At 48.8% G+C, this 27,923-nt stretch overlaps 13 protein-coding genes across 14 annotated transcripts; 4 read left to right on the top strand and 9 right to left on the bottom strand.

The window, feature by feature from the left end:
• Nucleotides 1-13: 13 nt before the first annotated feature.
• Nucleotides 14-214, bottom strand: TrAtP1_001026 (uncharacterized protein; the record flags this gene model as incomplete). The annotated part of the gene is made up of 1 exon (XM_066110827.1): nt 14-214. The coding sequence occupies one exon, from the start codon at nt 212-214 to the stop codon at nt 14-16; it is 201 nt and encodes a 66-aa protein (XP_065966900.1).
• A 162-nt stretch (nt 215-376) lies between these two features.
• On the bottom strand, nt 377-730 carry TrAtP1_001025 (uncharacterized protein; the record flags this gene model as incomplete). Its single annotated transcript, XM_014090957.2, has 1 exon — nt 377-730. One exon carries the CDS (start codon nt 728-730, stop codon nt 377-379), a length of 354 nt encoding a protein of 117 aa, XP_013946432.2.
• Nucleotides 731-2,682: 1,952 nt separating this feature from the next.
• Nucleotides 2,683-4,362, bottom strand: TrAtP1_001024 (uncharacterized protein; the record flags this gene model as incomplete). The annotated part of the gene is made up of 2 exons (XM_014090956.2): nt 2,683-3,602; nt 3,669-4,362. The coding sequence occupies 2 exons, from the start codon at nt 4,360-4,362 to the stop codon at nt 2,683-2,685; spliced, it is 1,614 nt and encodes a 537-aa protein (XP_013946431.2).
• A 766-nt stretch (nt 4,363-5,128) lies between these two features.
• TrAtP1_001023 (uncharacterized protein) lies at nt 5,129-6,181 on the bottom strand (the record flags this gene model as incomplete). Its single annotated transcript, XM_014090955.2, has 3 exons — nt 5,129-5,569; nt 5,631-5,860; nt 5,926-6,181. The coding sequence occupies 3 exons, from the start codon at nt 6,179-6,181 to the stop codon at nt 5,129-5,131; spliced, it is 927 nt and encodes a 308-aa protein (XP_013946430.2).
• A 554-nt stretch (nt 6,182-6,735) lies between these two features.
• On the bottom strand, nt 6,736-7,712 carry TrAtP1_001022 (uncharacterized protein). The gene is made up of 2 exons (XM_014090954.2): nt 7,184-7,712; nt 6,736-7,122 (listed from the first exon to the last, which is right to left on the bottom strand). Exons 1-2 carry the CDS (start codon nt 7,547-7,549, stop codon nt 6,940-6,942), a joined length of 549 nt encoding a protein of 182 aa, XP_013946429.1. The 5' UTR covers nt 7,550-7,712; the 3' UTR covers nt 6,736-6,939.
• A 403-nt stretch (nt 7,713-8,115) lies between these two features.
• On the top strand, nt 8,116-13,145 carry TrAtP1_001021 (uncharacterized protein). Its single transcript, XM_066110826.1, has 2 exons — nt 8,116-9,213; nt 9,275-13,145. The coding sequence occupies exon 2, from the start codon at nt 9,864-9,866 to the stop codon at nt 13,083-13,085; it is 3,222 nt and encodes a 1,073-aa protein (XP_065966899.1). The 5' UTR covers nt 8,116-9,213; nt 9,275-9,863; the 3' UTR covers nt 13,086-13,145.
• Nucleotides 13,146-15,597: 2,452 nt separating this feature from the next.
• On the top strand, nt 15,598-16,005 carry TrAtP1_001020 (uncharacterized protein; the record flags this gene model as incomplete). Its single annotated transcript, XM_014090952.1, has 1 exon — nt 15,598-16,005. The coding sequence occupies one exon, from the start codon at nt 15,598-15,600 to the stop codon at nt 16,003-16,005; it is 408 nt and encodes a 135-aa protein (XP_013946427.1).
• Nucleotides 16,006-16,349: 344 nt separating this feature from the next.
• Nucleotides 16,350-17,843, bottom strand: TrAtP1_001019 (uncharacterized protein). Its single transcript, XM_014090951.2, has 2 exons — nt 17,626-17,843; nt 16,350-17,562 (listed from the first exon to the last, which is right to left on the bottom strand). The coding sequence occupies exon 2, from the start codon at nt 17,495-17,497 to the stop codon at nt 16,700-16,702; it is 798 nt and encodes a 265-aa protein (XP_013946426.1). The 5' UTR covers nt 17,498-17,562; nt 17,626-17,843; the 3' UTR covers nt 16,350-16,699.
• A 1,511-nt stretch (nt 17,844-19,354) lies between these two features.
• TrAtP1_001018 (uncharacterized protein) lies at nt 19,355-21,094 on the top strand (the record flags this gene model as incomplete). Its single annotated transcript, XM_014090563.2, has 1 exon — nt 19,355-21,094. One exon carries the CDS (start codon nt 19,355-19,357, stop codon nt 21,092-21,094), a length of 1,740 nt encoding a protein of 579 aa, XP_013946038.2.
• Nucleotides 21,095-21,849: 755 nt separating this feature from the next.
• TrAtP1_001017 (uncharacterized protein) lies at nt 21,850-22,374 on the top strand (the record flags this gene model as incomplete). The annotated part of the gene is made up of 1 exon (XM_014090950.2): nt 21,850-22,374. One exon carries the CDS (start codon nt 21,850-21,852, stop codon nt 22,372-22,374), a length of 525 nt encoding a protein of 174 aa, XP_013946425.1.
• Nucleotides 22,375-22,489: 115 nt separating this feature from the next.
• On the bottom strand, nt 22,490-23,248 carry TrAtP1_001016 (uncharacterized protein; the record flags this gene model as incomplete). Its single annotated transcript, XM_014090949.2, has 1 exon — nt 22,490-23,248. One exon carries the CDS (start codon nt 23,246-23,248, stop codon nt 22,490-22,492), a length of 759 nt encoding a protein of 252 aa, XP_013946424.2.
• A 997-nt stretch (nt 23,249-24,245) lies between these two features.
• TrAtP1_001015 (uncharacterized protein) lies at nt 24,246-25,291 on the bottom strand. Its single transcript, XM_014090948.2, has one exon. It carries the CDS (start codon nt 25,116-25,118, stop codon nt 24,468-24,470), a length of 651 nt encoding a protein of 216 aa, XP_013946423.1. The 5' UTR covers nt 25,119-25,291; the 3' UTR covers nt 24,246-24,467.
• Nucleotides 25,292-26,013: 722 nt separating this feature from the next.
• On the bottom strand, nt 26,014-27,657 carry TrAtP1_001014 (uncharacterized protein). Of its 2 annotated transcripts, none has more exons than XM_066110825.1 (3): nt 27,078-27,657; nt 26,605-27,009; nt 26,014-26,540 (listed from the first exon to the last, which is right to left on the bottom strand). In XM_066110825.1, exons 1-3 carry the CDS (start codon nt 27,239-27,241, stop codon nt 26,396-26,398), a joined length of 714 nt encoding a protein of 237 aa, XP_065966898.1. In that variant the 5' UTR covers nt 27,242-27,657; the 3' UTR covers nt 26,014-26,395. The 2 variants fall into 2 exon arrangements, with proteins under 2 accessions (XP_065966898.1, XP_065966897.1); XM_066110824.1 differs by having other exon boundaries at nt 26,014-27,009; nt 27,078-27,354; nt 27,438-27,657.
• Nucleotides 27,658-27,923: the final 266 nt, after the last annotated feature.

Genomic DNA, 27,923 nt, shown 5'->3' with positions numbered 1-27,923 from the left:
AGGACCGCCAGTCTCATTTGTGATCCTCTGGGAGATCCTTGACGCCGCCACCGGGCATCTCCAGCAGCACCAATCCCGCAGACGGACCTTGGTCCCAGTCAAGAGCTCCCAGCTCGCGCTGGTACATTTTTGCGGCGGATTTGTCGTGCGTCATGAGGACGAGGCCTCGCAGGTTTGGCCACTCCTCGACAAGTTCTTTGAGGCCCTGCATCATCCAGCTGGCGAGCCCGCGCCTCTGGAACTCTTCAAGGATAAAGACGTCGGTGAGGTAGGCAAATGTGACGTAGTCGGTCACGACACGAGCAAGGCCCACGAGCTTTACATTGGACCCGTGTGGTCGCCGAGGCGCTCCGTTTTCTATTGGCCGCAAAAACAGTCAGCTTGTGAAGTAACAACGGATTTGGCGAACTGAATGTACACAGGGACGACAGGAAAAAAAGAAGGAAGAAGAGATTGACGCACTCTGCATTTGCTTCTCTGACTCGGGAACGTGGTATATGCTCATTGTCATGCAATTGGATATCATCTTCTGCATCTGGCCTTCTGGCAGCGGGTCGTTCCACCACATGAGGTCGGACTCGAAGACGGCATTGATGGCCTGAGGCTCGAGATATGCCTTGTCGTTTGTGAGGAAGAAGTTGTCTCGGTACCAGTACCGCGGCTTGCCTTCGGGGTTCGTGGCGGCAGTCTTGGAACTCTTTGAGCCCATTGTGGAAACAAGAGAGCCCATTGTGGTTTTCGCTGTTGCTCTTGGTGGATGGTATACTGATGGGCTGGAATGATGTCTTTTCTTTACTCTTTTGCTATCCAGAGTACCGGCTGTATTCAATCTAAGATGGAGAAGAAGATGGGGGGGAGCAAGACAATGATGGCGGTGGCAGCACGGTATAAGTTACTTTGCGCAGACGAGAGGCAAACCCTGTCCATCGTCTATTCCAACAGACATGGAAGGCCCCCTCCCCCTTCCTAGCGCGTGGCATTCCCCATGTTTCCCGGCTTCGACCCTGCTTCTCTTTTCGATCCGCCCAGCCCCAGCCCTCCCATCAATGACCAAGTTTAGAAACACGAGACTCCATAGTCCCATGCACCTACAAAGCTACCTACACATTGTACAAAGCATTCGTGCCAATCGTGCCAATCCTGTTACGTAGCTAGCCGGCTAGTTGCGGCTCCTAGCGCGCCATCTGGGACTTTGCAGTTTGTGATGAGCGCCAGGTCGAGGTCAGGTGCACAGCGCCCGGAGATGTATGTCGTGGTTCGGACAGCGATGTAGGTACTACCTCTATTGAAAGTGGCACAGTAGGTACAAGGACTAGCATAAGGGCCCTTTGTGCATGGCTGCATGATGGGCCTGGCTCTGACTGGCTGGCGATCTGCCCCTTGAAGGTCAGGTCGGAAAGCAAACGACTGCAAACAGCAATACGGCGGAGAAGCGGGTTCGGATGAGGAAGGTCGGGGTAGTATCTATGAAGTCTCCGAAATATGCATAAGTAGGCATTACTGCGAGTGAAGGCTTGCATGCGTTTCGCTGTTTTCGACACATGAGGTGGTATATGAAATCACCTAGACTTTTCCCCTTTCTTGCTCAATGTCTTTGCTTGAGTCTCTCATTATGAAGCGATGAAGTAATCCGCTTGGCAAGACACCGCCCCCGTGATGAAGAACAAGACCGCCTATTGGCGAACTCTCTCCCCCCGGCACTTGATTCTCTCCAGGCCAACAAGGGGGGGGCCCTAAAGCCAGATCGTTTGAATCTCAAGCATGACCTCCAATAAACCCCGAGCCCATTCCCTTTACAGGCAAAACTGTTAGGCAATCATTACATACTCGTGGTGTGCAGCAGCATGAAAAGTTCGAAGCCTCTTTTGACAGGCGGATGACGCCCGGACCTTGGATCCAGCCAAAATAAAAACCGGGGCCTGGGGTCTTTTTCACACCGCGTTACCGAGCCGGTCTGACGGGCATGGGGGAGTGGAGCCGCGTGCACTAAATAGATACCGGAAAGAGAGATTAACGGTAGAAAATGAGAAACGAGGCGCTGGACGCTGATGCTAGGGATACAGCGATGCGAGGGCCTGGCAATCCTGCAGCTGGCCCTGGCAGGTCGGGTTTTGATAAGATGCCTGCTTGGACTAGGTCTAGTGTGTGTCTGGATGTTTGCTTGTCTTTGCGCTCTCCTTTCAAGGGCTTGATATCGTATCCTGTCCTCCCTGCCTTGCTCAGGATCGGTGAGCTGTCCAGCATGGGCGAGGATATAGATACTGCCAGCACGATAAGAAAAGAAGTCATTCATTGGCTACCGCATCATCTCGTCGCGACGTTCCTCCGGCAACACGTCAGACAGTAGGTGTCTATCCCCAGCCCCTAACATTGTGGCTTTAGCATGACGGATGTGATACGCACTTGCGGCAAGAGATTCAAGATCTCATCTGACGAGCGTGATGCGTCTAGCCGTATTGGGACAATAGGATGTGGTTGGCTTACATAACATGGAGCCGTCTATCTACGGCTTAGCCAGAGGCGAGCGATGCCGCTTTTGTCCACGAGCGTTGAATTGCTGTTACTCAACTGCTACTACTTTGCATTTATCCTAGCCAACATCATCTCCTGCTTCTTCGTTTTCGAACTCTGGTACAAATCTAATTCTTTCTATCAAGCAGGACGCTATGCATGCATCTATCGCTATGGATCCTTTGCGTACTTGCTCCTCTGCCGGAGCTTGGGGCCGTAATGCCAGAGTAAAAGGGGCGCAGGGCTGAGTATAGCTGCAATACAACCCATGATTGTCAATGTCCAGTGTACGCCAATGCCCGAATACATTGGGCGCGTGGCCATGACCATTCCTCCCGCGGCCAAATACCGGACGGCGGTGACGCTTGCAAGAGCAATGGCCGAGTGCTCGCCGTAGCTGTCTATGATGTACTCGTAGCTGCTCACGTAAAAGGCAGTCAAGACGATGCCAAAGACAAAACAGGCGCCCAATCCGCACCAGATGGATATGCGAGGATAGTTGGTCCAGCCGAGCCAGAAGAGACAGACGGGCAGCATGGGCGCCGTGACAATGGCAGGCCACAGGCGGAACTCGGGCTCGACGTGGGCGCCGTGCACATGTTCCGTATCGCTGCGAGCCCAGTTGTATAAGCCGGGCGCGCTGAGCGTGAAGACTGTCGATCCCGCCGCAATGGAGGCAAAGCAGCTGCCGGTGAGCCCGGTAGACAGCTGATACGTGTCCTTGAAGATGAAGTCGAAGCCTGAGAGGGAGGTGAAGAGCAGCGTGTACAGCAGGAGCAGGTAGAAGCCCAGCACCGTTACGATGATTTCCGTTTGGTAAAAGGTAATGCCAAGTTTCACATTGTGTTTCAGGCGACTGAAGAAATTGGCTGCCATTGCGTGTTCGGACGTGAACCGCACATCGCCGGTTGCACGTCGAAGTTCTTTTGCTTTCCAGTCTAGAAGCAGTGGCAAGTATGTCTCTGGCAGAAACAGCACCGCAATAATGAATGCGGCACCGGATATGATTAAAGTCATCCAGTCGGGCCAGTGCCAGCCCAAGCTTGGATTGGATACCAACCATCCGCTTGCAACAGGAGCAGCCAAAGGGCCTTTGCCAGAAGGAGAGCATCAGTGTCCGTTGATTGGCTTTGTGTGAGGAGACACCGTCAACTTACCTATTACGTTGACCCAAGCTATTATTGGGAAAACGAATGCTCTCTTCACATCCCTAAACTGATCTCTGACGCTCGATCCATTGATCCCCAGAGTGGCGCTGGAGAACAAGCCCACAAAGTAGCGGCACGTAATGCGACCTCCGAAAGTCGTTGCCATGGCCGACCCAAAGACGAAGAAGAGGTAGCAGAAAGTGGCTCCCAAGTACACCGGATTCCTCCCCACCGTCTCGGACAACGGCCCCGTAAACGGAGCGCCGGTCCCGATGCCGAAAAGATACATGGCCGTGTCCAAGTTCTGAGCGGTTCGACTAACATGGAATTTTGAACTGGCTACCGAGTTTGCCATTGATTCAGAAGCACCCGCCCAGCCTTGGACGAAGATGAGAATTGACAAGATGGCAATGTTCTTGCATCGGAAAATCAACGGCCAGTTCTGTGGGTTGAGAGAGTCCCCGGGCTCGCTTTTGACCAAGATGTGCTGCTGCTGTCCCTTGGCTGAATTGCCCGGCTGCTCCTCGTCCGAGCTTGGAACGCCATTGGACCAAGATTTTCCGTTGGGATTCACAGATGGGTGTCGAGAATTTTCGAGGTCACTAGGGCTTTTGGCTGATGGCTTACCCGTTGATTTTGGTGTTTGTGCCAGCTCTCGCTCTACATGAGCCCGGATTTGGTGACGCTGTATCAGAGACCACATAACGACAAGGGCATCCAATGGAAGCTTTTAGCTTTACCTCGTGCTCGCTAACATTGTTTTGATAGGGCTAGCCATGCTATTATAAACATTGCCATGGCAGAAGCGATATGGGTAACGTCATGTTGACGTCGGCATGAGTCCATGACCACTGTAAAAATCACATGTCGCTTTCGCAATCGTGATAGTGCAAAGACTGTGCCAGAGATGCAAAAGCAAAGATAAACTCCTGCAAATGGATAAAATTGTGTTTGTAATCTGATCGAAAATCTTTTAGGTATCCCGTTATAGTAAAACTGATGCATCATTTGGCGGCAAGAGCCGAGACTGCGCTAGTGAATAATCGCATTATATTCAGATTCTTCTGATATGCCGCGGTAAATATTACCTAATTTCAACTTATATTACCCATTTCAAGGAGGAGATTCAGAAGTCTTAGATTGGACGATATGTCTTTTGGGTGGTGAATCTGAATCGCGTCAAAACAGGTGAAGCAATTGTATCAAGACAATCCGTCAAACCGAGTTGCGGCAAGTGAATCAAGGTAGGCCCTCAGCGATGCTCTCATTAATACCCATAATCCGGATATAATAATAGCAGTAGCAACAATAGTAACAGTACCAGCAGTAGTAGTATCAATCTGTACCTTGCAACTACGTTCATCAGTTCAACAAGACCTGCTATATGAATCTCTCTTACACGTACTTTTCCATTCCTTCTTCACCTTCTTCGCCCTCCCCATGTTATTTTTCGGAGTACTCTTAAGTGTTTAGCTGCCACCATGCACTTGATCAATCCTCCTCTTGAGTGCCGTTGCCGAATCCGTTATCTGAGCGTCTTCGTCAAAGTCTAGCGACATCTGGACTTTGCGTTGTATTCCTCTCCTTCCTAGCACCACAGGCAAGCTGAAGCAACAGCCAAAAGACGGCTGGAAGTGGCTTATAGGATGAACGGTGCCTTTATCCAGAATGATGGAAGAGCAGATGCCGGACACGACGGAACCAATGCCAAATGGTGTTGCTCCTTTCGCCCGAATTATACCTTGTGATCGGTTCTGGCACTCGCTAGAAAGTCCGGCACGATTGATCAAAGCCCCTTTTGAGAGACACTCGTTGATTGGGACGCCGCCAACTGTTGCGGCAGACCAGGCCGTCACCTGCGATTCCCCCTGCACGCCCAGTACGAATGCGTCAATTGACTTTGCCGCGACCTGATAAACTCGTTAGCGATGCGTCGGATCTTCCTGTGTGCAGTATCCATTGGCTGCTTACCCCAAGCCTATCCGCCAACATCCCCCGAAGTCGTATAGAGTCCAAATACGTGCCTGAGCCCAGGACTTGAGACGGCGGAAGCTGGGAGAGCTGCAGGACAAGGGATGTGAGTAAATCGACAGGACTCGAGACGACAAGCAGAACAGCGTCTGATTTAAGAGGCTTCATTCCGTCGAGTATGGTCCTGATAGTTGAGATATTTCGATGGACACATTCGGGGTAAGTATGGTCTATAGAGTCTGTATAAGCCCAAGTGGCAAAGGTAGGCATCCTTGGGGGTTTCCTAGTTCTTTACCTGTAATGTGCCTTGATCCCGCGGTAATCACTATAATATCGCATTGGCCCGCCTGTTGGTAACTGGCTGCTCGTACCTTCGTTCGGCTATTGCAGCTATACGCTACATCTGAGAGATCGCAGACTTGGCCGTCTCTCAAGCTCACATTCTTGTCAACCAAGAGCAATTCATTGGCGATTGAACCTAGAATGAGCGCATAGGCAGCAGCGGCGCCAACTTGGCCGACTCCAACAATGGCAATGCTGGATGTGGGCATTTTGCCGTTCGATGAGGAATGAAGTAAGTTATTTGCGCCTACAAGCCAAAACTAACTTGCAACGCTGCTCTTTTATGTGCCTTTTAATCAGTATCAGAGTGATGCAAGGTCTTGGTTTATGCCTCATTTACAAGTTGAACATGCGGAAAGCAGCATATATTATCCAAATAATTGGCTGGCTGCTGTACATTGCATGATGGTTGAAGTTAACTTCACAGCTCATCAGCCACAAAACCAAAGTCAAGTCACCGCTCAGCCCACTTGCGCCAATCAGCTACAGCTACCGTTGGAGGATTATCGGGATTGTTTTTCGGTCGTTTCTAGGTGTTAAATAAGCTTTGAAGCCACCAAGAGAAATCAGGAGATAAACTGCCTGATATAAGTTGGCACCCGAGATGAACCGAGGCTATATGTTGGTCACTGTTCAAGATGTGAAGTAATAATGAGATAATTGATCGCTTTATATTTTTCATGGCAGAATCCAATTCGTTCAAACAAGTATTGGCGCCTAATGCGCACCGTTTGTGAGCTGAGGGCTGATGAGCCAAATTCACAGCGTTAATAAGAAGAGCGGTCTCATAGCTTCCTAATAATGCCGTATTTATCAAATTGACTAAATTACAACATAGGTAAATTTACAAACGCAATTAAATCTTTTCTCAATGCGTGGCCTCATTTATCACAGCAAAAAGGACAGAGGCCGCGCAGAAACTTCCAGCATAACCGATTTGAGCAGCGGCCGTACTCCTATTCGGCACTCATGAAATAGGAATCACATGGGTATCCAAGTCGTCATCTGCCATTTTCGGGATGCGTATAGTGAGGACACCGCTTTCAAGCGTCGCGGTGGTGCCATTCTGCTGGACACGCTGCGGAAAGGTGAATGCGCGGTAGAACTCGCCTATATTTCTCTCCGCAACCCAGTATTTAACACTATCGTGCTGCATAAATCCACAGTTAGTCCTTTCAAGTTCATAAGATGGCCACTTTGACTCAAATTACCTCTGCGGTCTTTGTATCTTTCCCAGCAGCATCATTGGGCGTATCTCCGTCGTCTCTTTGGTTGAGAGGTAGCTGGCACGAGTTTTCAACAAAGCCGCTGACTTCTAGGGACTTGGAGCCCTTGAACTCGATTTTCATGTTCTCTTTTTTGACTCCAGGTAACTCGCCGTGAAGCTCAAAACAGTCTTGCAGTTCTCTTACATCGAAGATGGGAAGAAAGGCTTGACCCAAATGCGGCCCGCGGTTGCCATGAATCGAGTGGCTGAAACGAGGGAATGAGTCAAGATGTTTATCCATATCTTGAAAGAATCTCAACGTGGAAGGGAAAGTCCTGATAGAAGTAGTTGGCTGATTGATAGCAGCCATGATGATTGGTAATTATATAGGAGATACTTAAAATAGGAGCAGTAGCATGAGAAATGCGTGCGTGGGAAACGCGATGAAGCACTGGTGAAGCCAATACTTAAATAGATATGATGGCAACTGCTGCGGAAGATGGTTCTTATAAAAGTATAGATTGGCATCAATTCCAAGCCATGTTATTTGAGTTACAGTGGCTTCTAGATAGAGGATATACTCAAACGCCATGGTGTGATGACGAGCCGCTGTGGCAGATCATGCCATGTACATACTTATGGCGGAATGTGGCGTATAACATTGTCCTTCTTTTTATTCTTCGCTTCACCATCGTTCTTATGGCGTCTGAATAGTATCGCTATTTGGTATGCGCCACAAGCAAAGTCGTGCCAGCAGCATAAATTCGTTGACATAGAAGCGAGCGACTTGATGCTAATGTCTCTATATGCGACTTTAGCCTAAACAGCTGCCAGGATACATGGAGGGAAAGTTATCCAGCGCCCCAATTCTGTTATCCAGCACTCCAGCTATAGTGTGGGCTATCACTGCTATCTCTACTACATGTACCTTTGCTATCTGTACTGCTGCTGCTGCTTCTGCTAGTAATGTCATTGATGCTGCTGATGCCACAACTCCTTAATGTACTCAGCAGTTGCATATTTAATACAGCTGGGGTGCTGGATAATGAAATTGGGGTGTTGGATAACTTTTCCCTACATCAATTCCCCTCTTTAACAAGGCGAGAATTGCAGGTAGATTAATATCATCCTTCTTGCTAAGTGCATATTCCTTCCTTAATCATGTGACCCATTAACAAGTCAGCTGAGGCCCTTGTGCGAAATAAATTAGCCATCGAGAGACTATTGTCAGATGAGGCTCAATTGCATCTTAAGGAGCCTCGTGCAATGCCACTGTTAAAACTGGCGCATCGCTCAGCATTACCATCGTCAAAGCTTCACTAGATGCGACACTTGGCTATATATCAGGAGGCCATGGTTTTAGAGAAAATACAGCAGAGAGCCGCGAGCTCCAATGAGAGTGCAGATCCTGGCATACGAAGCGATACCACCTCGTCTCCGACGGAGATTGCAGGACGTGACGCCAAACTCCATACAATCTCGAACGCAATCTCCAATCCAACATCTACCTACCGCTATTCTCCTTTGCCGGTTGGTTGTATCCGCTTACTTCGATTGCTGCCACATCCAGACGAAGATGCTATAATACAATGTCACCTTGTCCATTACCCTCTTCTGAGCTCAGGGAAAGGCACTCACCTCTACGAGGCTTTATCTTACGTATGGGGCTCCGAAGAGAAGCCCCGCCGCATTTGCGTTGGCGGAGATGACTTATACATTACTGAGAATCTTCACACGGCGCTATTACGTCTTCGAGATGGTTCATTTGAGCGAATCGTCTGGGCCGATGGCATTTGCATTAATCAGGACGACAATGAAGAGCGCAGCCTTCAAGTCCAATATATGATGAACATCTACTCTAGGGCGAGTCAGGTCATTGTATGGCTTGAAGAGACGATAGATGGCACCCATTCAGCCGATACGAGTCTGGCAGTCGAGGAAATAGGCCGTGCTGCGGACGGCCACTTGACGGAGTCTTCAAATGACGAGGCAATACGCACGATTCTTCAACGATCGTGGTTCCAACGCATATGGGTAGGTCAGAAAGAAGATTCATTGAAAATGGGAGACATTTACTAAAAGCCAGTTGCTATAGGTGCTCCAAGAGGTTGCCGCAGCTAGGCACGTCCTAATCATGTGTCATTCTATAGAGATTGACGGAGACGCATTCTGCGCCGGGTTGATAGCCTTGAATCTGGCCCTCAAAGACCAAGAACTACAGAGCCGAATCCGTTCAGCAATATATCTTATAAAAAACGCCGGTCTCCGACCTAAGCATATCGCTGGTGATTTTGACAAATTTTCTCTTAGCAGACGCTCCCTGGGGGAATTGGTAGACATGTACCACAACCGCAAGGCCAAGGACCGGCGAGATAAGATTTATGCTTTGCTGGGTATGAGCTCGGAAATTCCGGTTGAACTGATGCCTGACTACAATACTCCGTGGAAAGACCTCTTTCATAAACTTATCCGGTCCTTTACTGGAGAACAAGCAGCTATTGAAACTTGGAACATTGAGGATTTCGCAATAATTCAGACTCAGGGGCGTGTGATTGGTACGGTATCTTCCATATCAACTTCCGATGCGTGGAACGATGAGCAGGACGTGGGTGTGAACATTCACATAGACAAAGACTCTGACTCTGACTCTGACTCGGACTCTGATTCTGACTATAAAGAAGAGCATGTCATCTGGACCATGCAAGCTTCCGCAAAGGCCATTCGTCAGGGAGACATCATTTTTTTTTGTGTCGGGCGCATCGAAACCGATGATCATCAGACCATGCGAGGATTACTTTTGTGTTATTGTAACTGCCGCTACTCCCAGGCATCCACCTCAGGCTTCTTTCGGATGGCCAGAAGTCTCTCCTAACCGTCAACTTCTACTTGTTTGGGACTGGGGGCTGTCCATAGAAAGGCTAGGGGATAGTTGTGACTACGACGAGTTCCTCAACAGCCGAGTTTCTGGAACCACGAATCACCTAGGAAAGGCAGCCAGATTGAATTGCATCGGGCAGCTACTAAAAGATGCATGGCTATATTATGATGCAGCCGATAGGCTGGAAAAAGCGATAGAATCTTACAATACGCCACATGGAAGGACCTATCTGCAATCTTTAGCTATGGATTCGACACACAGCCCTAAATGGAAAGCTGGAGAGTTGGAAGTGGCAGCTGATATCTTAGGGCGAAGAGGAGATTACGTTGAGGTTACAGAGTACGGGATAATCCAAATTGCAGGACGACATGATATTCAAATCATGAAGCTTCTTCAGGATCAGCATGACAGTCAAATTCTTATCACTGAGGATATTTTAAAGGCGGCGGCGAGAAATAGCGGCAGTGGCGAGGCAATGCTGAGACTCCTCATCAGCCAGTCCAGCGAAATGAACCCTATTACCGAGGAGGTGATGAAAGCAGCCGCGCTGAACTATGTCGATGGCCTAGTAGTGATGAAGCTACTCCTCAAGTGGTGCGGAGACCAGGCTCCTGTTACAGAAGGGGTGGTAAAGGCAGCGGCGGCAAATAAAAAGACTGGCTATGAGATAATACAATTACTCCTCGACCGATACGGAGATCGAGTACCTATTACCTTGGAAATTGTGCAATATATCGCTGAACACCGTGGTGTACAGATGATGACACTGCTTCTTGATCAGCTTAGAGACCAGATGCCTGTTTCCGAGGAGGTGATGATTGCAGCGGCAAGAAATAGGGTATACGGTGCAATGGTAAAGCTACTTTTTGAACGCCGTGGTTTTCCCATCACCAGAAGAATTAGAAAACCGCTTTTTCTAGTTTATAAGGGGGATGAAGAAAAGAAACGTTTCATTAGCCAGTATGGTGATCAGTTGCCACTTACCAAAGAGGTGGTGACGATGGTCAGTTTTTGGAACGGATTGATGGTACTGCTTCTTGACCGAAGCCAAGATCGGAGTCCTATCACCAAGGGAGCAATGAAAATCATATTGGAGCGGGACGGAAGCGGAGAAGTAATGAAAATGCTTCTTGACCGGCACAGTGATCAAATCCCTATTACTAAAGAGATTGTGAAAACTATTGCAAAGAAATATGATGGACAGATAATGAAAATGCTTCTTGATAAGCGTGGAAATGAAATTTCTCTTACCAGAGAAGTGCTGGAGGCGGCAGCAGAAAACGACTCGAGTAAAGAAGAGGTGGTTATGGAACTGCTTAAACGATACCAAAACCAGATTTCCATCAATACGGACGTGGCGACGTTCATTGCTGGGCATTTTAATGAACAAATGATGAGGTTCTTTCTTGACCTGTGTGGAGAAAAGGCCCCTATTGACGAGGAGTTGATGAAAGCAGCAGCAGGGAATCGGTATGGGGAGGAAGTAATAACAGTGCTTCTTAACCGACAAGAACAGATTCCTATTACCGAAGAGGTGGTACAGGTGGCCGCATGTAATCGGTCTGGTGGTGTATTGGAATCACTTCTCAACTGGCTTGGAGACCAGGCCCCTATTTCCGAAGGAGTGGTAGCAGCAGCAGTGGGAAATGGAGCAATTGCAGACAGACTGTTATTATTTCTTCTTGATAAGTATGGGGATAGGGTCCCTTTTACTAAGAAGGTAGTGACAGCAGCAGCAGGAAATATGAGCCTCGGGGTCGAACTGATAACACTGCTTCTTGATAAGCGTGGAGACCAAGTTCCCGTTACTGAAGAGGTGGCAACAGCAGCGGCGGGAAATTGGAAACGCGGCAAGGAAATAATGACGATACTTTTCGACCGGCGAGACTATATCCCTATTACAGAAGAGGTGGTGATAGCTGCGGCGGGAAACCCCTCCAAGGATAACGAAGTACTGGGACTGCTTTTTAACCGGCGCGGAGACCAGATCCCTGTTACTGAGGATGTGGTAAAAGCAGCGGCAGGAAATAGCAACAACGGCTGGAGGTTATTAAAAAGCCTCTTCGATTGGCGCGGAGACCAGGTCCCTATTTCAGAAGAGGTGGTAAAGGCAGCAGCGACAAATTACGGCGATGTAAGAGTGATGGAACTGCTTCTCGGCTGGGGCGGACTCCAGGTTCCCATTACTGAGGAAGTTGTTGAAGCGGCGGCAGGAAACTCGTTCGACGGCAAGCGAGTGATGAAACAAGTGCTTTCACATAGAGACAAGATGTCCGTTACTAAAGAGATGTTTGAAACTATTGCTGAAGCATCCTACAAAGAAACAATGAAATCACTTCTTTGGAAGTGTGGGGACCGGATCTTGGTTACAGAGAAGGTGATGCAGATTGCAGCAAGAAGACACGGAGCAAGTGTAATGCAATTGCTCCTTGAGCGGTGTGGAGATCAAGTCCCTATAACGGAGGAGGTGATTAAGACTGCGGCGGCGGAAGGCTTGTATGGTGATGAGGTAATAGAGCTATTTCTCGACCGCCAAGGGGACCAAGTCGTCGTTAATGAGGAGTTATTAAAGGCGGCGGTGGCAAATTGTTGGAAGAGCGTAGAGATATTAGAACTGCTTCTTAACCGGCGCGGAGACGAGGTCGTCATTACAGAGGGGGTGGTTAAGGCGGTGGCGGCGGGAAATTCTGACGAGAGTGTGGAGTTATTGGACTTGTTTCTTGATCGGTGCGGAGACGAGGTTACCATTACCGAGGAAGTGGTCAAGGCAGCAGCTGGCAATGAGGAAAAAGGCCATCGGGTTATAGACCTTTTACTGCGCCGACGTGGAGATGAGATTGTTGTAACCAAGGAAGTAGTGAAAGCAGCAGCTAGCAATAGGTATAAGGGCGAGCAGGTTATAGACCTTCTTCTAAGCCAACGCGGTGATGAGATTGTTGTGACTGAGGATATCATGGAGGCTGCTGCAGGGAATGAAGAGTGTGGGGAGGAAGTGATGGTTTTACTTCTTGACCGTCGCGGAGACTAGATGCTTGCTACCCAATGTGGAGAAACTGGTAGCTTCATTCATGTTAAGCACAATTTGCACAGCGATTGAATGTGATGTGTTTGTGTAAGTATAGTAAGTGGAGAATATAGCAATGGCCATAGAGATGGGAAGGGCAAAAAAGAAACCAGGAATTCGAGGAAATGCAGACGCATCAACAGCCCGCAAGTTGCTTACACCATGTACACAAAAGCGAGAGTCAAGGACAGCTTTGGGGTCTTTGTCAGCTCAAACAGGACAGTTGCAAGATGCATAATGACCCTAGGCCGCTTTTCTTTATGACTTCTTTCAGCTGTTCAGTAGAAGATAAGTGAAGGTCAAGGAATACTTCTTCAAAGAGATCCAATTGCAGTTGCTAAGACGTCTATACTTGGCTCTCTTCTTGTGGCTGCTACTGATGCTACTGCTGCTACTGCTGCTACTGCTGCTACTGCTGCTACTGCTGCTACTGCTGCTACTGCTGCTACTGCTGCTACTGCTGCTACTGCTGCTACTGCTGCTACTGCTGCTGCTATTTATAAAGCTCCTCTTTTCTTCCTTGATTAGAATACCTACTTAGTTATTGTTGAAGGAACCACCAACGGGTCGTCGGTTACCTGGGTGATATCATGTATATAACCCAGCCAACCCCAACCTACTAGTAGTCTAGTTCTAGATCACTACGTTTACATATTCAGATAACAACGAATACTACCACATTACGTCCTACTATTTTACCTTCGTTCAACAGTTATGAATACCTAGTTACTTTAACACTGTATTTTGTTTTGTTTTTTGTCTCTTTATCGACGCCGCCCCCATCTCGCAGCAACGATTCCCAACCAAACCAAACCAAATGTCGACCATCGAGATCATCATATGCGTTAGCCTAATCGCGATGGCGATTTGCGCTGCTTTAACGACCTACCGTACGTACTTCCCTCCCCCTCCTCCCCCCATCTCTCGTCCAGATTGGCTGGAAGCCGTTGAAGATACGGCTAGAGATGTGCACAAGCTTAACACCCGGGTGGCTCACAGCGAGCCTGGGGTAATTCCCGAGGTTCAAGCACCCGTAGTGGCCCCCATCCCCGCTCCCAGTTCTAATACTGCTAACGGAACGCAATAGGTGTATAATACAATGCCTTTCCCGGCCGGGCTTACTAAATAAGACCGGGGGATGGATTATCATGCTTCAAGGAGTGGACCTCAAAGATGAAGCTGATCCGGGGCGTGAGACCTACGATACAGAACGTAGGGTCATGTGTCTGGGGATCAAAAAGCTTGTATTCATAAGATCTAGGGTCTGACGCCATGATATATAAGATCTACTGTCCTTGTCCTTCCTTCCCTGGGGACGTCGGGGCAGGTGTCCCCCAACATGGATGGTCATGGGCCCCAGCAGCGCCTTACATCTTACCGCGATTGCTGGGTCTAGTAGCCTCTCCATAGAGAGGTGAAGCTAAGTGAGGTAAGGTCAGTCACTTGCCTGTTTTGTATCCTTGTGAGATATACCCGCTTATTGTCTCTGCTTAGGTCGACCTGTCGTTATTACGCTCTATAAGAGAATGAGGTTCGTTGGATAATGTGGATATCGTCATGAGAGACGAAAGGGCGCGGAGGCTGAGTCTGGAAACGTTTCATTTTCTACGAAAGAGTGGTCCAGATTGCCCGGTGACTCTCCGAAGGTTCAGGTTCGGAGCAAGGCCATATTTGATAACAGGGATTTATTCCGAGTCTTTTTAATCGAATTATTTTCTCCTCTTAAACAAGTTGAGCAGGAAGCTATACTTATACTTTGATATGGTCCATGAAAACTACCTACCTATGTACGTAATCGTGTGCCAATGGCGTTTTCTACTGTTCCGACGAGTGGTTTTTCCCCCTTGTTTTCATCGGGACACTCGCCAGAATGATTATAAAACGCCGTGGCGCGCTACCATAGATATTCAAACCTTGATGATAAAGATCACTTACCCATCAATTTCCTTTTCCCTATATTACCGAGCGTACGAATCTGATGATATCTACATACAAGTTCCGAAGTACTGATGACGGTAGCAGATGATTATGCCAGTAGCATTTACCATATGGCACAAAATTTCCTTTTGCTATTACTTATCTTCCTTACAATATCATTATTTTCATCATCTCGGGCGCTGGACAATACAGCTCCGTCCTTCTCTTTAGTGGCGCTTACCATCTCATCTAACACCCCTTCCTACCACAGAAGGTCTCATTGGATTACCACAATAGGCCGTCGACTACTTTACACACACATCTTGAAATTGCTCGCTCGCCATCATTCTTTTCATTACTCAGAGGGCGGCTCACACCTTGCCCGCAATGAGTCTCTAATAACAATTGACGGGATCCATTATTTCCAATAGATATAGTCGTATATGATAGGTCAACCCCTTTTAATCTGCCTATATCACTACATTACAGCAGGCATGACGATGAGCTCTTGAGATTTGATTTGTACTTTTTAGCTAGAGGCCTGGTTGCGGTTCGCAGAATGGCCGAAAACAATTACCCATGGCACCACGTTGCCAGCCTGTCGTTCTACACCATCCGCACGCCGTTGGCCATTGACACCGAGGCTTCATTGAGTCTAATTGTAGCTGCTATGGAGACGTTTCAGGTTGTCGCCAGGAAATACCAGACCTCTCTAATGAAAGAAGCTATTGACATTATTCGCATATTACTGTATCCACATCGCAAACGGCGCTCAGTAAATGTCAGCATCCTCAGCCAAGCTCTAACCGTGTCTCTATCCACGAGCAAAACCTCTTCGGGCTCACCCTATACTAGTCTCTGCGATCAGCTCGACAATGAGGAGTCAACAACAATCATGGGCTGTTTGGCTGACTTTCCAAACCTGCAAAACATGAGATTTGCAGATATGTTCCCCGGTCTGATGTAATAGACGAGCTCGTGAGCTATATAGTCGTCTTAGCTTGAAGCCAAGTCCCATCTCTTCTTGAGGTTCGAGGAACTTTCGACTTGGAATTCCTATCCCAGGCCTGTTTCTTCCCCTATGCCACTTTAATGCTGTCATCTTAACCTTACGATTTAGCCCATAGAAACAATTCTTAAGGTTCGATAGATTAGTATTGAGATTAATTTTTTTTTTCGCCCATGATGTTTGGCCAAACATTGTATCCCATGGACTCAGACACGAAAGCCCGCAATCACGAAGGCCTCCACGTTGCGCTCATTAAATGAAAGAAGCAGGTCATATGCAAACAAAGTTATGATTCAAGTTGTTCAGTATGTCCTGTCTATTTATTCTATATGGTATTCTCGCTTGTTACTGTTGCCTTGATTTCCTTTAGTTCGCTTGTAGGGCGGCTCTATGAGTAACGGTACTTATGAATATCAAGCCAAAGAACGCGGTAAAGGAGAAGATTGTGGGTTTAGTGTGATTCCACACGAATTGAATCAACTCACAGCATCGTTGAAAAGTCTAGCCCACAGTTGAGTCAAGCAGGGTTAATATTGTACTTGATAGCTATAGATGAACGAGGGGGGGGATCCCAAACACAATACTTTTTAGTAGGCCTCCAATGTCTTGTAATCCTATCGACTTTTATTACTTTCTCAGAGATAGAAAATCCTCAACCACGAGCAGTCTTCTCGTCATATTCATCCCCGTAGGCGCTATACCACCGTTCAACCAGGTCCTGTGCTGCACCAGCCCCAATAGTGTCTTTTCCAGAATCAAGGCCAAGGTTCACCTCGGACAGGAACTCATCAATACTGAGTGCCGACTTATTCTTGTGTTTCTTGTTGTCGTCAGGATCTGCCCTTTCGCGGTGAAGGTCGGTGGCCACTGTTGGTGGTACGATTTCTACCACGCCAATGTTGGTATATCCATTTTGGTGCAGTTGTGTCCTCAGATTCATAGTCCAGAAGTGCACCCACGCTTTGGTACCGTTATAAACCGGGTTGATGGTCAAGAATGGATTGTAGCCCACAATGCTCGAGACGTTGATGATTACAGGCGTTCCATTGGACTTCTTGAAGTGTGGCAGAAAGCCCACTGCCAAATGCAAAGGCCCGTGAACATTGATGTTGATTTCTTCATCTGCCTTTGCCAAAAGCGTCGCTGGGTCATCATTTACCACATCTAGCGGGCGCTGTACTCCCGCATTATTGACCAGACAGTCAACATCAGGATGGTCTGATAAGACTTGAGTAATGAAAGGCGCAATGTCTTGAATTCTTCCTGTGTCGAGGACGTAATAGGCGGCGGCTCCAATCTCCTTGCTAGTAGCTTCGAGTTTTGACTTTGTTCGTCCGACTAGGATGACTTTTTTGCCTCGCTTGATGAAGTCGATGGCGAGACCTTTTCCAATACCTCCAGCGCCTCCTGTAATCACAGCGCACTTGAAGTCGTATTTTGTAGAAACCATGTTTTCGTCACAGTCTGGTGAGTTCAAAGTCCTTGCTGTTGACAGATTGTATAATGTAGTATGTGCTGGATGAATGGCTGTGTTAACTAGAATGGCTTCTGCTTTTATATGCCATCAACAGAGCTCACAAAAACAGAATGAAACAGCAGGCACTATAATCGCTTATAGACTCATTGGAAAACAACCCGTGTAATTGGGTTCGGCGCGGGCCCGGATACAGATGCCCGGCGCTGACATATACAGGTGAAGTTCAATGGCATCATCACTCTTCGGAGGCCCCGGAGCCGGCCCACGTCTCCAACACAAAGCATGTCTATTTGTCTATCTCTACCTAGCAGCTTGACGGTTTCATATATCCAGCGATATGCAATTACAGGCCAAAGCGCAATCGCCTATAGTCGGGATTAAACGGTGCGCCAGCGCTAACAAGCTTCATCTCTTCAGCGTCTATTTAGTCTGACAAATGAGCCTCAACCTCGGAGCATCCCGGAACGGACAAGGCGAAATGTTCCATCGAAACCTTGGCCGAGTGGCGAATAAAGAGATGTTTCTTGTTTTAAGCTTGGTGGAAGCTAAATACATATGCCGGGATTTTTTGTATAGACGAGAAAGACATGCAAAGCAAACCTCGAGCAAAATAGGTGGTTTTTGAATACTTCAATTGACCCTATTAAATTTGTCTTTATAGCTTAGCTATCCTCTGCTTGTTTGGGTGGCGGAAGGGGGAGTTGTTCTTTTGAAACATGTCAATAAAGGGAAACAAAAGAGACAGATAGGATGACAGGCAGGATATGTAAAAACAGACCCCTTTAGCCAATGGCTCGCAATTGCTTGCACGAGACATGCCGCGATAACACGGCCCCCAATACCCCATCTTCGTATTGCTACGAAGCTGCCCAAGTTTTCGCTTAATTTTTCATCCGGCTTGTTCATCTCATTACTGGCACCATGAACGAGGCTTACAAACTCGACTCTGCATTGCAGCAGTGATGCCATCCGGATAGGGACCGGATAGGGACCGGAAGTGGCCAATGTCGATCCCTGAGTCGGTCCCGAATTGTGTGCCTCCTAGCCCCGGCAAAGACCAAGATTGCAAAAACTCAACTATCCCCTGGCCAGGAACGTACGCTAGCGGCTTACGGCCGGGTGTCTTCCGCTTCCCGAGTCCGCCGCCGTGCTTCTCTCGGGGCGATCTGCACCGTCGCCCTCCGGCGAGAAGTGGGTAACTCGGCGCCAAACAAAGACTCAGTCTCGGCCATCTTTGGCAAATCTGGCTCTTCTCGCTGCTGAAGTTGAAATGTGGAAAATCAAAGGGCACTTGAAATTAGCATTCGAGGTCCGAATTTGTGACAAAGAGGCTTGTTTTCGTCATGTAATTGTACAAGGCGAGGTGTGAGCTGCACCATTCAACATTTGCCATCTGCGATGTTCACAGATCTACATGTCAGTAAATTTTCAAGTCCCTGCTGGTCATAGGCACTTGTACTAGGATATCAGGTACTGAAGGGGCCATTTAGCATCGGGTCACATGACAAACTGTGCGATAAACAGTTGTAGCACTAGTAGGCGGATTGGCGATGCCAGCTCATCCAGCTCATCCATCGCCCACGACGTGACGGGCCAACTTTGCTGAAGCGAGCAAATCACCGGTCTATATCGCCCCTAGAAGATGTGACACTGCAACGGCATGCATGCGCGCCACGGTTCAAAGTGTTTTCCCCGCGCGCGCCACGGAGCACGAGCGTCCGCAACAGAATCGCGCGACGCTCACCCAACGCGGCCGTAATCAGTAGCCTCCCTCCCCCATCTTGCTGAACTTTTCCTCTGGTGTTTTCTTGATCTCCATCAGAGCCGCCCATGGAGAGAATACACGGCCGAAAACGACACCGTACCGACAAGCCCTCGTCTCAAGAGCAATTTCTGACCAACGGCGGAAAGAAGCAACGCGCCGATGACTCTCCGCCCGAAACTGACCATCTGGCGAAGGAGCCTAAGCCCGGGCAGCCCCTTGAAGATGTCGGTCAATGGAAATATCCGCCAGAGTTTTGGGATAGACTGTCCGAGATCCCTCTCATCCACAGTGCTATAGAAGAACTTGAAAGGCGCACCTGGACTCGTCCTTCATATCCTCCACCTCCGACAGAGCTTGCCAAGGACTTTACGCCTGCTGTCGCTGTAGAGCTTGTACGATTTGCGAGACACGGCGGTCCAGATTTGCGTCATCTCCGGGGATATCCTCCCGCACCAGACAACCATCAACCCGCGGTCGTTGTGAGCTCCCCTCCGCGAAGCCAAGCAACCAAGTCCACCAATCCAACCACCCGTCCAGTAACCTCAAAGTCGACCACGACCAAAGAGTCGGCAACCCCATATAGCCGCGGCTTCGAACAGCATTTGACGGATCATGCCATTCATCCAACCTGGAGATCGCGAAAGCCCGACCTGGAAGATACGAGAGCGGCCCTTGCAGTTCCAAGGCGGTCTCTCTCACCGTCCACGTTTTCCAATAGCGTATTTGAAACATTTCAAATTTCCAACGATCAGTCCAAGGACGAAGATGATGTGAAAGCACATGTAGTTCCAGTAATCATTGGAGCTAGGCAACCCGATCACCCTATGGCTCTGAATACATTGTTTGGGAATCTTCGACCGCTCACAGACGGCACGCTGGCCCCGGCGAATCCAGATATCTATTACGGCGCCTACCCTGAAGAGCTTGACCGATCGATCCGTAACGATCTCGCCGGTGAGATCATACCGTCAACCATGCAGGACAAGCCTATGGCACCCAACTTTTTTATGGAGGTTAAAGGCCCAAATGGCGGTGTTGCTGTAGCAGTACGGCAAGCGCGTTATCATGGAGCATTTGGAGCCCGTGCTATACATGCGTTGCAAAACTATGGCAAAGATGGGCTAGAATACGGCAGCAGTGCCTATGTATTCAGCTCGACCTACCACGACGGCGCGCTGAAACTTTACGCCCACCACATGACGGCGCCGTCGGCCCCAGATGGGCGGCCTGAGTACCACATGACTCTGGTAGACGCATGGGCTATGACTGGCAATATAGATGATTTTCGCCGTGGGGCCACTGCGTTTAGAAACGCCAGGGACTTGGCAAAACAGCATCGTGATAGCTTCGTTCAAAGCGCAAACGCCAGAGCATCTCAGACGAGGACGGCCGCTGCTCAGGCAGACGCAGCTGAACCAAATGAAGATGATAACCCAACGCCTCGTGATGATGTGGATCCCGCACAACACATTGCTTTGCAGGACGCTGATGGCGAACTCCGGCAACACATTGCAATCGCTAGTTCGTACGACTTGGAAGATGCGGGCGAAGCGCCTACTGTTCCTCTCTTTCCTTGCACAAAAGACGATTCTCAAGAGGCGGAACCAGATGCGAGCCATGAATCCGGCGATGGCCCCTCTATGAGTTTTATCTCGAGCTTCACATCGAGCTTTAGCAGTTCCAAGCGTCTGAGACAATCTTTCAATCCCCCCTTCCCAATCCAGCGGGAGTCGTGGTTCGAAGACTCGAACGCGACCGGACGCAATCTTATGAAGAGCGAGGTGATGTTTGATGCGGTCCAGTAGCTGTTTGATAACGGCTTTTGTGCATTTGCCAGACTTTACTAAAGAAATCTAGATATTTAAATGAAGATTATAATTTGCTAATGATCAGGCATATATATGAAGACGTCAATCCTACCCCCTTAGTCAGATAATATGTGAAAACGTAGCGCGATGGCTAGCATAAAGCGAAGAGGAGAAAGGCCATCTGTTGTCTTCAATGACGACGATCTATCTGATATTGATGATGGTATAAAGTATATCTAAAGGAATGAGATTGTGTGTTTCGGGCTTGAGCAACCCTTACTGCTATGTCTGTTACAAGACATCGAGCTTGGGGAAAGCTATTGACGGGATCCCATCTTTTCCAATGGATATGGTCGTAGGTGCTTAACTACGGGAGTACTTGGCCTCCAAAACCCCCCCCACAGCAAATAAAAATAGAGCCGGATTTTACTCGTCCAGCTTGGTAGCAACATTGCCTGTTGGTTCTGGGACTCTGAACCTTTCTGGGCACACTCACTCGAGCCAACACATTTGCTTGTGCCAGCAGGCTGCCGCTACCTTCACCGCCTGGCTGCATTCACCCGAGGGATAGTTGAAGTACATGTACTCCGTATATGGATGTTTTCGTAGGTCAGGTACCTAGTTCGTAGAGCACCTTGCTAGTTCGTAGAGCACCTTGCACCTTTTCTTTCGCCAACACTCCCCGCACTCCACGATAAACCTATTTTCTCCTTGGTCTTCTGGGTTTTGACTACTACGACCATCAACCACCAATGCTACTAAGCGGGGCTTCAATCGTGAAGCAGGGCATAGTGCGCAACCTACGATCTGCTCTGCAACAGCAACAGCCATGTGGCGTCGACCTCTCTTTGCGTCGTGTCTTAACATGGACCTCACCGGCCACAATCGACTTTGACAATTCGCATCGACAAGCTGCCACTACTTGCGAGCTACGCTTTGACAAAGAAACTGGCACTATTAAACTACGCCAAGGGGCCTATCTCGTCGAATTCAACGAAACTGTCTCGGTCCCATTGGACTGCATGGGCCAGGTGTTTGTGAGGTCGTCACTATGGCGGTCTGGTGCCACACTCACGGCGGGTGTTGTGGATGCTGGTTACGAAGGCGCTCTCGGTGCATTGCTGGATGTCAAGAATCCAGCCGGGATTTTGCTCTATAAGGATGCCAAGCTGGGGCAGATTGCGATGCATCAGTTGGAAGAAAAGGTTGCAGGCTATCGTGGTGTTTATCAATTTTCGGGGAGCAGTCTGGGACGCGATGGACCTAGCAAAAAGTAACCATACACTACCTAGGTAGTTTTATTAAGGAGTTTAGAACACGATGAAACATGTTGCAGGTGTTGCAGAATGTAGTAGATGTAGTAGATGTGGTAAGTGGGAATACGGCTATATTTTACGGGCTTCTCCCTACGACCGAGGAGAGATGGTGCTCTAAAACATCTTGCACGACTTCATAAAGCTTAGACCTCCCTGTCAGGACACTCCGCATCCTCTCATTCGAGAGATCCTCGTCGTACTTTTCGGCCACATTATCCGAAATGATATGAAGGTACCCAAACCGGATGCCACTTTGAACCGCTGCCTGGGCCATCATTCCCACCTCGGGATCGACAAAGTCAACAGAACTCGGCAACGTTGCGAGCCAATGCTTCGTTTCATGCAGGACGCTCCCCAAAGTTAAGTGATTCCCTGTAACTGTACAGGCTTGAGCCACACGGGCAACTGAACCCTCAAGAACATTTTCCCATTCCACGGCTTGGCCACGCACGTACGAAAGCCCTCCGGTTGCCAGCAAAGTGTTTGGCCTCAGTCCCTTCTTAACGCTTCCCAGCTTGCCAAGGTAGAGAACCTCACGCACACCACACCGAGACGCAAGATAGTGTACGACTTCTCCGGAGATATCGCCCCAAAACGCAGGCCGAAAGCCTAGGAATGCCACTTTACGGCCATTGAATTGGCGCACCTTCCAGGCAAAGCAGCCGTCCCCAGCCCAATCCACGGGGCCGATCAGCCGCTCCATGCGATGGACCATGCCGAGAACTACAATGTCAACCCTTTCTGGGAATTCACAAATATTAGTAGCCTTGAGAGCGGTTTGGGTGTCGGAGCAAGAGGCTGGTTGGAAAGACACCCTAGACGGAGGTGTCAACATGCCTCCTTGACGCTGCTGAATGCCGAGGAAACTGGCAATGGCCCCAGCGTAGTGCTCTACGTAATCATATCCTGGAAAGCACTCGATATAGAGATGGTTGTTGATGATTTGGGCAGTAGGTCGCTGCCAGTTGAAAGGCTTGTCTCTTTTTTCTCCCTGAAAGATGGTAGAAGGATATGTTCGCCTGTATGCCCCGACGACGGTGATTCCATCGTAAGCGCGTTCGCGAACTGCTTAGTGTACTTTTAAGTCGAGATATCGAGGCAAGGAAGCACCCATAGTATGCTCGTCTATAGTGGCTTCGTTTCGAGGGTACACTCTATTATTAATAGTATAAGGTCGTCTGTGAAAGGGCGGCATATTAGCTTTGGCAGATATTTCGAGAGAGTGTTTGTAATGCAGACCTGGTAATTGAAACCCGGAAATAAGGTAAAGTGCAAGCCATGTGTTGTCCCGCCCCATGGGGCAAAGGGGTGGGAATTTTCATCGCAATTCGTGTCGCAAGCAGTACAGGCATGGTTCGTAGATAATCCAGTCGCGTCGTATGCAAAATACTTTTGAGGAAGAAGGTACATACAATTGGCTAGGTAAGTGATATTTCTTTTCCAGCCCATGAGTCGGGTTCTATTTCTGTATTTAATGCTTCCGCCATAGGCCGCATACAGCTTATTTGCAATAGTAACATATACTAATATTCATACACTTATTTTGTAACACTCTAATTTGTGTGACTTTGTATTACACCTCTCGGAACATATCCTGGATAATATCACCGCTGATCAATGATAAAAGTCTGGTATTACGGCTAAAATCCTCTTGTGATACCTTTGCCTGGTGTGACTTTATACCGCATATCTCGGAAAATAAGCCACTGACTCTTGCCATCGACTGTTCTTAATGAACTGGATAAATATTTTTATACTCATGTAGATGATTGTCTTTGGGAAACATTTGCTGTATCAGCTTTACACGTTTGCTGCTATATATATCCTGCAATATTTAGGGGATATTTCTTTACGGGGCAGGCACATTCATGGCATGGAGCACTCATTTACATCACCATCACTACAGATACATGTGAATTGTCGAAATCTCCAAAATAGAGCTTCATTGATAATGTATTAACATCCCTAGTTCCATCTTCCCCTCATTAACCATGTATTCGAGTTGACAGTCAGCTCTAGAACGAGCACAAAACACATGTCTTCTGATCCACCATTTACAGCAGAGCAACGGCGGCAACGACACCAGCAGCCAGGACGGATCCGACAATGCCAGCAGCGTTAGGAGCAGCACCGTTGGCGGGAACAGAGCTGGTGGGGTGGGCGCCAGAGGAGGTGCCGTTGCCGTTGTGGCCAGGAGTGCCGGTGGAGAGTCCCCTGGAGGCAGTGGCCGTGGACGAGCCGCTGGAGACGACGGGAGCGGCGGTGGTAACGGCAGCAGAGGCAGACTGGGAAACGGCAACAGAGGTAGCCAGGGTCGTGGCCTCGGCGGTGGTGGCCTTGGCGGTGGTGGCCTTGACGATCACCAGGGTCTCGCCGGTAGCAGAGGCCTCGGCGGAGGAGGTGGCGGCAGCATCCACGGCCTTGGTCTGGAGGTCGAGGTAGCTGGGCGAGTAGGTGGCGGTGCCCGAGTACAGCGGGCATCCCGGGACGTCCGTCTTCGGGGGGGCCCGGCCGCCGCCGCAGTCCAGGAAGTCGCAGAGCTCGCCGGTGCCGGGGACGTACCAGATGCGGCTGGCATAGGCGTCGTAGCCAGGCAGGCCGCTGGGCTGGACGACGGTGTCGGTGTAAGTGCAGCCGGCAAGGTCCGTCTTGGCCAGGGCCGAGACGGCCAGGAGGAGAGTCGCGGCGAGGGATCGAACAGCCATGGTTGACGTTTTTGTTGTTGATGGTTTTTGTTTCAACGTGTAAGTGAAGTGAACGGGGCGAGAGAGTTCAAGTTGACGATGGACTTCAACAGCCTTGAGCGTTCAGCAGCAAATGAGCGAATGGACGATCACCGGAGCAATCTTGGATAATGAGTGAATGACTGGCAGAAACAGAAAAGAAGCCAAAAGCTCGCGTCTGCAACGGCCATGGCGGCCCTTTTAACGAGATCCCAAGATTCCTAGCCTGGCACCAACGTGCCGGGTGGCTCCCATTTGCCCGCAGCCTCCGGGTCTACCAAGATGAGACGCCGCTAACTTGGGCCCGTTCAGGCAATGGCCGAGCCACGGGCCCTGGAATCGGGGATTTCTGCTGCTTTGCCGCCTGGATCGAATGGTTCGATGGGGTATCGCTCGCTTTGCAATTGCCCCTTTTTGCTTTGCCCTTGCAGTGGCCATTATGCTGGCTGTGGAGGTGTCCGTGTCTTTTGCTGCCTGCCATTCGGCGACTTCCAGTTGCCACCTACTGTACTGTATACTACATGTGACATTGAGAGCGCTGTTGGGAATTCAATTTGCCACGAGCACGGGTCTGTTTAAATTACCCCGTTAGCTCTGCAGCCAACGATGCATTCCATATAATACGAGAAATGAGAAAAACCTGCCAACCATGAGTGGAGTGGTGATGAGGTCCAAGTCGTGAACGAACTATTGAGCGCTAAGAGATTTTTTTATGTCCGGGGCTAAAGGCCAAGGGAGACGCAGGTCTACTAATACACCGAATTACAAACAATATTTCAAAATACAATACTACTTACTGTTTGAGTTTATTTATTATTGTCACGTAAAGAACAGAAGAGAGAGAGAAAGATGATGCTCGTTGTTCCAAATAATGCAGGTTCACAGCGTTGAGAATATTCTAGAACACGCATCCCGCACCTCGCCTTTCGGCCTCGGAATCTTTTCCCCAGCGAGTCATTGGAAAGTCTAATGCTCCAAAACACTAGGCGTATCATGGCATGGCAACCCCTATTTTTAGATTCAAGGAAGTAGACGAGAGAAGGGACATCCTCGGATAGAAGGGTACCGTTAACTGATCCGAAGTCCGATTAAGCGTCGCTGTCAACAACCGAATCCTTGGACCAACGGTAACTGAATACAATCCGTCAATTCGACATGTTAAGAAACATCAAGTATTTCTTCACACATACGGTTCTTTAGGCTTTTTCTAAAGCTTCCACAACATAACATCTCCTCATCCATTTTGAGCTTCAATCTCCTCATGCGTCCTTTCGTAGCATAGCGCCTCGCTCTGCCGGCATTATGGCTCCTGGCGCGGATTTGTTTTTGCTTTTGAAATCATCACAGATTTCTTCATTCGTTACGAATTCGACTCCTTCATGCTTCTTGAAATATTCAATCAGTCTTGTAAGGTGTCAATTGTCAGTTTAAATGTTGCAATGCGTCCTTTATGAAATCTTTCACGCACCTCTCATGCATGAGTAAAGCATGCGGTCGGCCCGATACATCTGGGTGAATAGTCACAGGGAAAATGAACTCGTCGTATTCGCGATAAAAGTAGTCAAAATGATCGCGCCAAATGTCCTCGACGTCTCGAGCGTTTACAAAACCGTGACTGTTGGGTGCTTTCTTGATGAACATCATTGGCGGCAGGTCATCCAAGTACCAATTCGATGGAATCTCGACCAAGCCCGTGCTGGTACCCATATCAAGGGGTTTCATCCACGACTCGGCATTCTTGGAATAGTCAATTTTGGTCCAAGATGTTCCCACAGGCAGATAGTAGGCCTGGCAGTCGTGATGGCTCATGCTACTGTCGTACTCGATTCCATAGTCCAACAGAAGCTGGGCACCTTCGCGGCTGGTCTCCCACCTGTAACAGCGTCAAAGAACAAATTCTGACTCACGCCAGGGGCTTTGTGACAGAAATCTTAAGCTTACCATGGTGCGACACTACCCCTGGGCGGTTTGCCGGTAAATTCGGCAAGCTGGCGGTACGTCTTATCTAATACTTGCCGCTGCTGCTCCATCGTCATGGCGGTCGGATTCTCGTGAGAGTAGCCATGCAAGCCAATCTCATGGCCAGCGTCTCTCACGGCCTTCATGTCTTCCGGGAACGAGTCGAGACTGTGCCCTGGAATGAACCAAGTGGTCTTTATGTCATATTTGCGAAAGAGCTTAAGCAGCCGCTGTGTGCCAACGGTACCAGCAAATATGCCTTGTTACAATTAAAATAAGAAATCATTGTCAAAACGCCTCTATCTTTATATCAAAATCTCTCATTGCGTATATGGCACCTACCTCGGCTTATATCGTTGGTTGAGTCCTCTCCGCCATAAGAGCCAAGCCAGCCCGCAACAGCGTCGACATGAACTCCGTAGCTAACAAGCACTCGCTTTTTGCCCATTGCAATAATTCCGCAAATACCTCAACAAGGCTTGATGGATGATGGGAATCTTGGTTTTCTAATCAATGAGAATAATATATATAAAGACGTAAGACAAACGTGCACTTTGGCCATTGGGCGGAGAAAAGGCGAAAAAACGTCATATCAAAGGTATCTAATGGCGGGGTCGTCGAAGATGCGATCTGCAAACGCCTGCCTTCTTAGGTAATACATGGCTTCATACCCGGGCTCATATACAACAACATTCAATTTTTGTGAGCCCCGTTCTTGTTGTTGATTTATTCACTGTAGTAGTCCATGTATGGAGAAATAGACATCTACATCATATAGTAGGTCTGGGACCCCTACTCCAAATCGTCCCTCCACCAAGTCTACCTCTC

This window comes from Trichoderma atroviride, chromosome 1, assembly GCF_020647795.1.
Source record: "Trichoderma atroviride chromosome 1, complete sequence".
Taxonomy (NCBI): Eukaryota; Fungi; Ascomycota; class Sordariomycetes; order Hypocreales; family Hypocreaceae; genus Trichoderma; species Trichoderma atroviride.
This window is presented reverse-complemented; position numbering and strand designations above follow the sequence as displayed.